The sequence below is a fragment of the Ostrinia nubilalis genome, chromosome 22 (genome assembly GCF_963855985.1).
Source record: "Ostrinia nubilalis chromosome 22, ilOstNubi1.1, whole genome shotgun sequence".
Taxonomy (NCBI): domain Eukaryota; kingdom Metazoa; phylum Arthropoda; class Insecta; order Lepidoptera; family Crambidae; genus Ostrinia; species Ostrinia nubilalis.
This window is the reverse complement of record NC_087109.1, coordinates 12,297,660-12,308,907: the sequence shown is the minus strand read 5'-3', so window position 1 is coordinate 12,308,907 and position 11,248 is coordinate 12,297,660. Positions and strand designations below refer to the sequence as shown.

The following is an 11,248-nucleotide window of genomic DNA, read 5'->3' as shown; positions in this document are numbered from 1 at the left end:
GAGCAAATTAACAAAGAAGCCTTGTATTTAATGAAGTAGGTAGGTACCTAATGTAAAAGAAAGTGTAGTAGGTACCTACTACTTAATACCTTAAGATTAATTTTGAAGATATCAAGTTACCTTTCAGCGCTTTATTCTAAGCTTAGTGATGTTAATTCCATTTCGCTGACCCATAAATCTACATTAACTTAATTACTTAATTTAAATATAAGGTGTTATTTTTTGTACTGATCATACTTTACCAACGCATCTAATAAAATCATACAAATACAACCCAAGTGTTTTTAAAAAAAAATTCAGGCTAGTTTTTGTTTTTACTTTTCCTAACAAAAAAAAGATATTATTTTTACAACCATCCTGTCTTCACTCACTGCCTCTCTCTCTTTCTTTACTCATTTCATTCATACGAGTACGAACAATGGCCGCGCGCATTCATTCAACGTTCACACACATAAAGGTTAGATTACACTAAACCTACGTTACCAAAAATTATCACTCGTGAGTATGTACGATGTTACGTCATGTTAATAGGTACTACGCGCTGGGAGAAACAAAATCTAGCTACATAAGTAGGTAAATAAGTGTATTTTCATTAGTGTAATAGCGGGGGACTTTTCCAACGAACCGAGGCGAATCATCCGCGTTAAACTAGAAATTTAAAAAAGGATAGAAATTGGAATTCAATATCTACGGTTTCGTAATGCCTACGCAATTTATTTAGAGACGTAATAAAAAATTGATAGGTACATACCTATTACTACTTCGCTTCGCTTCAGTGGAAATGCACCCTAATATTGAATATGAATAGTTAGGTGTTGTAAATAAAACTCACTGATCAATTTTCCTGGTTTTAATTCCTAAATTATGATTTGCCATCACACTTTAGATTCATTGATTTTACTTATTCACACATTTACCTATTTTGAATGTTGTTATTTAAAGTTCCTAGGTTATCACAATACATTTTGAACGTCAAGCCTTTGTTGAATGTTCACGTAAACACTGTCTTGCACTGTCTAATCTAGCCACGATCGAATTGAGGTAATGCTTTCGGGCTGCACACTTGCTTGCTGTTCACTAGACACCACGTCGGATGTTGTACCTACCTATTCACAATTCGCGCACTTAACTTTTTTACGGAAAAAGTCCCTTTCGCGTAAACAAGCACTCATCTGTCCAAATCACACTGTAGGTATGTACCTAGGTAGACTTCCGCAATAACCATCGATAGAACTAGGTCGCGGTCGTGGCCCTCTGGCAACAACTCCTTGATAAGGCATTCCGTATTTTTACGCAAAAGCCGCCGTCTGCGGCGCTTGCATCTGGGTACCGCCAGCACTGTGCCGGTGATTGAAATTGAAATCCAGAACTTCGTCCTCGAAGCGCACGGAATCTCGTCAAGTCAGGATACGGCTGCGCTCCCTGAAGCGCTGCGCGGCTCCAAACAAGCAAGGTATGAAGGTTTTCGACTCGTCAATGTTTCTCGTCGGCCAGTTAGTGTGCCCGAAACATAATTTCACCTGCGTTTTGTTATTGATCAAGCGCGGCATTGTAATAAATCACACATACACTGCAATACGTTTGGGCGCATTGGACGGACTGGGACGATTATTTATGTTGTTGCGCTCCCGCATGCCGATCGGCGGCTCGGCGCGGGCTGTGGGCACGGAGCGACTGGCAGCGATATCAATATGGCCGACTCACGCGGCGCGGCACGTGGCAGTGGTCGTTGCCCTCGGCCGGCTACTACGATAGTGCGTACAAACGAATACTCACCGCGCTCAAAGGATGATTTATTTTTTATTTTTTTCGAAACATTCTTTGTCGTTTTACTCGAAAACTAGCCTGAATTTTTTTTTAAAAACACTTGGGTTGTATTTGTATGATTTTATTAGATGCGTTGGTAAAGTATGATCAGTACAAAAAATAACACCTTATATAATTACCTATTCATAGTTAAAATATTAATTAATATTAGTACAACTAGTGAAATTTATTTAAATTGTGCGTAATAATAGTAAGAGTTAATTAAATACATTTAATTAAGTGTTAATTAGGTGCTTATTTTATATAAATAAATACTATTTGTGCATCTAATAATTCTGCAGAACCATTGCCTAGGTAAGAAAAACTCCAATATTTTTAAAGGTATGTTAACTAGGAGTAATGGCATCTCCGCTGTTGTACATAACACCAAACTGGCACCCTTTGATGTGGTCTGAAATAATGTCAACAGTATCATCTGTGATTCTGCCGGCATCCCTCAGAATTTTTGTTAAATTATTCAGTGTGAAGAGCGATACTACTTTGACGCCATTTGCTTTTAGTACACTAACGCCACCTTGTTCGCGGTCGAGAACTACTATGGCGTGCGTGACGTTTAGTTGCTCGTCTCGTAGCGTACGAACAGTTTCTAGTACGCTGCCGCCAGATGTCACTACGTCCTCCACGACGAGGCAGGTTTGGTTTTTGTGGTAGACTCCTTCGATGAGTTTTCTGGTGGCATACAGCTTGGTTTCCTTGCGTTTCATGATCATGGGGACGCCGGTGTTGACGGACATAACTGCTGTGAATGGTAGTGCGGCGTACGGCACCCCACACAGAAGGTCGTGGTTTATTTCGGAGGCCAGCCGCTGAAGATGCTCTGCTACTGCAGACTGAAATAGAAATAAAATATTTTATTTAAAGTTATTCAATAATTTTAACAACTTTATAAGTGGTTGCTATACAGTGTGAGTCACGTTAAAGTGCACATATGAAAATAGATGAAACTAGACCTATTTTTATCGACAAAAAAGAGGTCAAAAAATTTTTGAGATTTTTTTAAAATTTTTTATAGATTTTTTTTTCTTCCAATTACTTATTGTAAAGAAAACGTAATAACTTTTAAACTAAGCGGTATATCCTGATAAAATAAAAACAGTAATAATGTTAAATAACAGGCGATACTAAAAAAATACATGAAATACACAAAAAAGGCCAACAAATAATAAAAAATGATACTTTTTGAAAAAAAGCTGCTTTTAAATTCGTGTTTTTTTGGTTATTTGATAAATTTCTCCAAAAAATGCCCCTATAACCGAAAGTTTTTATTACTTTGTATTATTCTCTATCGTATTACCTTCGTAAAACCAAAAATCGCATGTCTCTATCCCTATCACAACGTTTGCAATGATCGTTTGAACTAAGCCTCTCCGGGCGCGCCATTCAACGCTTCGTTAACAACGAAACTGAAAATGGCTCTAGCTTTGTAATTTTGATAAAGACAAGTTAGATTTCAAATAAAAACAAAAGGTTTCGAAGTAAAATAAGCATTTTAGTTAAAATTAAAATTGTCTCTATCTGTAGCGGAGAATTATGTTGTAGCAGGCCTTTGTTCAAACGATTATAGCAAATGTTGTGATAGGGATAGAGACATGCGACTTTTGGTTTTACGAAGGTAATACGATAGAGAATAATAAAAAGTAATAAAAACCACCGGTTATAGGGGCATTTTTTGGATAAATTTATCAAATAACCAAAAAAACACGAATTTAAAAGCAGATTTTTTTCAAAAAGTATCATTTATTATTATTTGTTGACCTACTTTGTGTATTTTTTTTTTTTTTTTAGTATTGCATGTTATTTAGCATTATTACTGTTTTTATTTTATCACGATATACCGCTTAGTTTAAAAGTTATTACGTTTTCTTTACAATAAGTAATTGGAAGAAAAAAAATTCTATAAAAAATTAAAAAAAAATCTCAAAAAATTTTTGACCTCTTTTTTGTCGATAAAAATAGGTCTAGTTTCATCTATTTTCATATGTACACTTTAACGTGACTTACACTGTATAAGCTACTTCTAAGCACTTTTTGTACATTATTAGGTAGGTTTATAGGTAGGACACCGTCCTAGGCTGACGGCCCCACTAAGATGCCACTCCCACCCCTGGCATCTTAACTATTTTTTTATTCACAACAAGGAAGCTCTTGGCCTGCATCTCAACTGATGAAAAGTGATGATCAGGCTGAACCTCTTCTCTATTTAATGCATTTCTTATTTCTTTTGGGGACGTTCATCACGCCAAGAAATTAACTGCCATCTAAATTATTGGTGATGATAGTGAGGATACTGACCATAATCCTCGGATGCGAGACCACGACCCTGAGGTCGAAGTAGACGGGCGTGCGCCTGCCGATCTTGGCCTCGATGTCTCCCAGACGGACGGCGCCTGCGTCGAACAACTCCAGCGCCAGCTGTTGTAGGGATGACATCTGGAACACATCATCATCATCATTAAGTTCTTAGAGTCTTCACTGCGGGAACACGAGTCTCCATTTTATCAGAGGCGAAAATTAATTTGATTACGTTGAAAATAAATATTTCATACTTTCGAGACGACGTGGATTCGATTTAAACTTCTGATTGTTGGTTCTGATTGTGATCTGTTTAAGGGTACTACACGGTACCACAGAATAAGTAATAGTATAACGGTACCTACAATAAAAATGATAGAAGTTCAAATCAAGCTTCTAATTGCCATAATCTCTAGCCTACCCTACGCAGATAAGTCATTCTTGTGTGCCCAAGGATAATTTTATATAAGAATACATTTTAAAAAGTTTCAGGGTAGCGACTTGTTTAATAAGTAAATATTTAAACGCTAGGAAGTATGACATAATTATTTAGGTATTAATCTAATTATAGCCGTTATACTTCTGCAATCGCTAATTAGATGTCCCTTGACCCCATAACTGGTTATATCTGATTAATTACACTGTTTAACTATTCAACAACTGGGAAGGTATTTATTAGTTTATAGTTCTGCTATGGTTCTGTCATCAGTGTTTCACGAATGTTCTAACATTCGTGAAATATCATCATAATTGATGCATGACATGACATGACGCAAAACAACACAAAAAAAGGCTCGTTTTCAGGGACTTAAAAACATGAGAACAAGGGCGGATAAAATTGAAATATTTGTCGCAAAAATAAAATTTGAATGATAAGTTTCTCTGAGTAAACAAGCAATTCACATGTTTTTAAAATCTGTTTATTTAAAATAGGTTTTTATAAAATAAATTAGTGTTTTGAACGAACTTTCAGTAGGACAAACTGAAATTCGGAGGTCACATGCTGGTAGCTAGTAGAAGAAAAATAAAAATCATCATCATCAAGTCATAAAGTCTACACTGTAGGAGAACGATCCCTCCCTAATTTTTCAGAGGCTTATGGAGCATTTGGCCGACACTCCCTACGCTGGGAGGTCATTTGTAAAAAAATAAACAAGCGAATTCCAAGTAACTCTTGCTTTTATCAGTCCATATTGCATGCTGTGATGAAATCAGTTGACAGTCGTAGACCAAGTCCCACTGGATGACGTGCGACCTTCCGTTATCATCGGCCCGGCCGGGTGGCCGTGAGCGGTGCTTTCTCCCAGAGATAATACTTGTAAATTACTTTACAAAACGTTTAGTGGATATTTATTATTTAAGGTGCATTTGCGCAGTTAGTGCCCTTTTTCCTGTGATGCGGATTTCAGCATTATATTTCGTATCTCGTCGCTGACAAAGCCTGACAGATTAGCGAGCTGAAGTGGCAATGGGCAGGACCTCAGGGCGCATAGTACGCAGAACTGACGGCCGATAGGGCAGCAAGGTTCTGGAGTGGAGGCCGCGTACCAGAAAACGCACCGTGAGACGTCCACCCACAAGGTGGAGCGACGACATCGTGTAGCAGGAAGGCGCTGGACGCAGGCCGCTACCAACGGCAACATGGAAAGCATTGGGAGAGGCCTATGTTCAGCAGTGGAAGTCCTGTTGGCCCTGTGGCTCAGATGATAATGATGATGACATCTCTAATCCGCATCACAGGAAAAAGCCACTACATTATGAGGTAGGTGCAGTCAAGAGCACTTTTAATTTTCTAGGGTTTAATCCATACGTCCGTAAAGCCTAGACTTGATCTATCCTGAAGAGATTCCTCAAAGAAATTTATACAGTGCGTGCGAGTGTACAGTACGAGTACAGGCAGTGCGACAACTCTAAGTTACCAATCACCATGCTAAAGGAACTTTTTGACTTACACCCTCGTGGACAGTAATTAAGATAGTTAGGTATACATGTTCTTCCTTCCTGAGCTAATAATAAGTCACACACTAACTAAAGTATAATATTAAATGCGAAATTCTTCGCAGGTAAAATCGGGAGAAAAGCTAGCATATCTGCGAGGTTACAATAAATTCTTAGCGCCACTTCAGCATATTTTAAATCAGTGGTTCTTAACTTTTATTTCACGAGGGACCATTTTACCAAATTTCTGTCTTGTCAGAGACCACTTTTTTTTTTCAAAATCCAATGAAAGGGGAGGTCGACTTCTCGCCCACTGTGCGCCGTTTGCGTTATGTTAACTCGACTCATCACGTCACGTAACTTGTTTATTACGATGTCTTCGCGGACCACTTGGAATGCCTCCAGGGACCACCGGTTAAGAACCACTTTTTTAAATTAATATGCTGAATAAAGTTTTTCTTATATTCTTATGTCTAGTATGACATAATACAGACTTGCTTAATTTTTTTTATATTCTAACTTTTTATGATCTTACCAGAAGAAGTGGATCAGGTTTCGATAAAAAACGTCTACAGTGGATCTAAGAGCAATAAACATGACACTAATGATTATGTTTTGTGCTATAAATAGTTATAATTTGAGTTCTCAATTTATAACATTAGGTACTTAGGTACAATTTTACACACACACTAAAGGTCAGTAGAGATTAAGTGATCCAATAAATAAGAGAGCGATTTGTTTATTTTAATCTTAAAGACCACGCGTCATATTAATAAAATCTTGGACGACACAATTTTAATTGAATTTTTATTAAGGTATCACTTTGAGTTAATTCATAAATGGGGGTCCATTTTCCCATGTCGGGAACTGCAAAGATTGGTTGATGATAGATAGATAAATAAACAGATATTTAGATACTTTTAGATAAACACTTTATTGTAAGTACACCACACAAAACAAGAAAAGAAAGAAATAAAATTCTGAAAACTAACATCGTGACTTGTGTCATGTCACGATTTTTGCTGGGGCCTCTTCAGCATGCCTCAATAAAAATAAAAAATTAATGTAGGAAAAAGAACTATTTAATTGTATTCTATTTACCTAAAGAACTAAGATGAGAGGGACTCGAGAAAAACTTTTACAGAAGTATGGAAAAGTTCCCTGAAAAGGGCTTCCTTTAGACTTTTCCAAAAAACTGAAAAAAGTGTCATTTTCACAATTTCTCGAGTGCCATGAACCTTTGCGAGCTTTTGTGTCAGTACCTACTGACTAACTGTATCTAAAATTAATTGTTTTGTAGGTTTTTTCGTTATTTCCAATAAATATTTGATATTAAAGGTGCTTTTCTCGAGTTCAAAATCGACTTTGTAGCGTCCTTTCACAATACAGAAAAAAATATCAAACAACTTACGTTTACAACTTTAACCACGAAACTTCAGCGCACTTTACAGTCCAAAATCACCAAAAGCACAGTTTTCTCCAAGTAAATGGTAGTTATACTTGTTAGGTAAATATTTATTTATTTATTACGCGGATATGAGGTGTAGACGGTTCACATATCAAAGCACTAATGAGTCAGAATAGTAAACATTTTCTATATAAGTTGGTCTGCGACTTCATTAAGATAATATTGATTGATGCTTTATGTCCATACTAGGTGGTGCTCGCGGGTTTTTCCGTGAGGGTTTCAGTTTTCAAAACAACGATTGGAATGGAGTTAAAAATCTTTACCGCGCTTTTTAAGGTGCTTTTTTTTGTAACGGAGCCTTCTTTTTCCGAATCATAAACAAATGCCTAGCTAGGAAAAGTAACTCCACCCTCTATATTTTAGTTCAGTTTACTAAACTCATCATAATTTGAGCCAATTAAGCTGAGTTTCGCCTAATGAGATTAATGAGTTTTCTGATTACCAGAATTCGATTTGACGAGAAAAATCTACTGCTTGTAGGAAGATTCGAAGACTCGAACCCACGACCTTCCGCCTGAGTTATGATGTTAAGGAGTACCAGTAAGTTAAGGTACTGTTATTTTTAATTCAGGATGATGTTGTACGTTCCCTTGAACCTCGTTACTAGAATAGTGGGAATAGAATACGAGTAGAAGGGATTTCGTATGAAACCCTCAGATCATAGAAGGGAAAACTCATACAAACCCAAAGAAAGTAACATTTTTACAGCTAAAAAAGTGTGTCAATTGACTATGTTTGGTGTCATTTAACTGACTAAAAAATATCTCTGACATTTCCACTTCCAAATTAAAAGTTAATTTAATTTAACACTCCCAGTCGATACAATCTCAAAGAGCCCATTCCGAGTCTCATCTCGGCTAAGATTGGTTTTAAGTTGTCATTTTGTCATCCTGGCTCCGAAAATATCAGCATCAAGACCACAAATTCCTTCTTAACACCGCGGCATGATCAGTACTTAGACTAAAATAAGTCTTAGCTGGAAGAAAATAAGGTAGAAACTCCTGGACGATTTTGAAAGGAAAGCAAGTTGATTTGCTTTTTTTGTACATGACGGGATACATGTTGCTATTTTAAAGAGTTCTCTGTGAGAATTTGAAATATGTAAATGTAACTAAAAGTCCCTCAGTTTGAATGGCTGCTTAATCTCTAGCTGCTACTCCTTTTGGTCCTACTTTTAAAATTAACAGTTAGGTAAGAAAGAACTACTATTTAGTGAATACCATCCAAGACAAGACATCCAATTTAGCAAATGTAGCATTTTCAAATTAATTAGTTAATTCCATATCTGCCATTTAAGTAGGTACCTCTCGTAAATTGAAGAGTGTTTTTACCACAAAATTAAAAATACCAAAAAAATTCTACGACTCTACTAAAAAATTCTTAAAAATTAGTTCAGTGATTTTACAGGTTAAGGAACTTTGTTCCTGAACTGCAATAGAAAACAGATAGGCATTCGTATTTATAATTGATCATAAGGATCTATATTATGTAAGTATTATAAATAGACAAACAACTGCCTACTAACTAAAAAATTCAAGAAAGCTGACCATGTCTTTTCGTGCGTCATCTTCCCATAAACTACCGAATTTCACCAAAAAATCGTAAACCCATTTCGATCAGGTAATCGACCGGATCATGTAAACATCCAGTATTAGACACTTTTATAACAACTAGTTACTGGTCGTTGCCCAATTTGCGTGCTTTGGTAACTTCTATTTGAAGTAAAGAAATGGCCTCCGCAGAATAACAGCGTCATGTTCTGGGGTCTACCTCAGAGGTCTATTCCACTTTGATCACCTGGCTTTGATGACCCAGGTGATCAAAGTGGACTTCCAGTGACAATTTAGTGTCCTTTAATCACCCACGGATACGATGCCCTGTGTGATCAAAGTGGACTCCAGTTAAATTATTATTTTAGTGTCCTTTCGGCGCTGGTGTGCCCGGAGTAAGTTGTTGACAGTTTATGTGATTATTCTCGGGGTTGTTGATTAGTGTCTTTACCTGCAGATTCAACTTCTGGATAAGTCTGTCTGCCAAATCCAAGACCTAGGCTGTGGAGTGGACCTTAGAGTTGTAACTTGTAGTGTAATTTAACTAATTTATCCGAAAAATTAATTCTTTTAATAAGCTATCGGAAACTTTATCAAAACTTACACAAGCATTGCATAACAATATCGTCTGTTACACAGGGACAGACTGAAGTGACGAAACGGTTGAAAAAACTGATTTGCATTCCAACTTTAAGATAGCTACGGGGCTATTATTAATCTCACTTAACTGGATTTTATATCCGAGTGAGGTGGTCAGTGTCAATTAGTTGTATAGTAGGTACCTATCACGTCCCATCACCATGGTCACAAAATACTTGAAAATACCCATTTCACAATGAAATGAAACAGTTTATTCAGTACAGAGGAGCTTTCCAGGGCACTTACTTATACACGTCCCAAATACATTATGTAGATTGCCCACCACCACTTCGGGACAACATAATATGGGCTGATGCTGAGAAGAAGTGGCGGAAGAAACTCACCTATGTCACCCTCTTTTTCAATCCAATACAGTAATTTATATAAAGCTATAATGGAATAAGTAAATGAATCCTCAATGGACTAACCTGATAAATGTAGCAAGATCATGCTGGACATCACTTGTTAGATGTCAAAAGTGGAGCCTGTTCAGCAGATGATGATGGTGACGATCGTGTGACTGGAATGAAAAATATTACATAATATTAAAAAATGTTGAACAAAATGATAAAAAAATATTTTGAGGGTAGTTGTAAAAAAGCGCGATCAACTAACTAGTATATCTATCTACTCTACTTTGTAGGATGTGACGGGTATTCAATATCGTATAGGTACCTAATTTAAACAAATAATTTTGAAAAAGAGCTAAAGTAGGTAATAAGATTATTTAAAAAAAATATAAAGTAGTATTTACTACGTAGCTACCTACATAAGCCTAAAATATTTCTAATTTCAAGCGAACACACTGAATCTTCTTATCTTATCCCAAAGCTGTTTGTTTCACGATCAAGATCTTTCCATTTGAGATAATACGAATAATAATTAACATTAACCATAAATATTCCGTTCTGAAGCTACTAACTAATTTAATAGATGATTGGGTATCCTTGGTATGTAGGTATTTCTGTCACCTTGTCACCATCAACTTAAAAGCCAAGGGCCACATGAGCACAGTCCGGAAAATACGGAAGTAAAGAAAAAACTGAACTAACCACATAGGTAGGTACCTACCTACTTAGCTTAATAAAGCGGTAGGTATAGTATAGTGCATTCATAGTCAGTGTGAATTAATAGAGGAGAGCATTTATGCATATCCAGCTAGGTACTTTAAATCTTAATTTCCTTTTCTTTTTCAGAGAATTCCATTGTATTGGAAAATGCAGTCACTTTTTACAGGCAAGAAATAAATCAACGGCCATTATATGGCTGTAGAATTAATTTTATGCGACTTTTAAAAAAAATACCTGTGTCTATCTCATAGAAAATGCAAGTCCGTCAGTCAAGATGGCGCCAAATGTCATTAGATTCCCGCGCGAAGGGTCGACGACCTCTTGGCTCGCGGCCAGATGAGCTAGTTCTCAGTTAGTTCTCTAGTCGGGAACATTATTATTCGACCAAGTTCATCTAAAAACGAGGAAGCGCGTTAAGCACCATAACCGTTATAAAATATTCATATCCCTGACTTAACAAATGA

The 11,248-nt window shown here is 36.6% G+C and overlaps 1 protein-coding gene across 5 annotated transcripts in view; it reads right to left on the bottom strand.

Moving 5' to 3' along the window:
• Positions 1–1,976: 1,976 nt before the first annotated feature.
• The window catches only part of LOC135082631 (uridine 5'-monophosphate synthase-like), a 201,616-nt gene continuing 192,344 nt past the window's right edge, over positions 1,977–11,248 (bottom strand). For 4 of the 5 annotated variants that reach the window (XM_063977421.1, XM_063977418.1, XM_063977420.1 and 1 more), the window contains 3 exons: positions 10,143–10,234; positions 4,120–4,257; positions 1,977–2,657 (listed from right to left, as the gene is read on the bottom strand). In XM_063977421.1, the coding sequence (XP_063833491.1) occupies positions 2,154–2,657; positions 4,120–4,257 (642 nt within the window). In that variant the 5' untranslated portion in view covers positions 10,143–10,234 and the 3' untranslated portion in view covers positions 1,977–2,153. Of the gene's footprint in view, positions 2,658–4,119; positions 4,258–7,468; positions 7,611–10,142; positions 10,235–11,248 lie in introns of those variants that run through there. The other variant, XM_063977417.1, reaches the window with a different exon arrangement.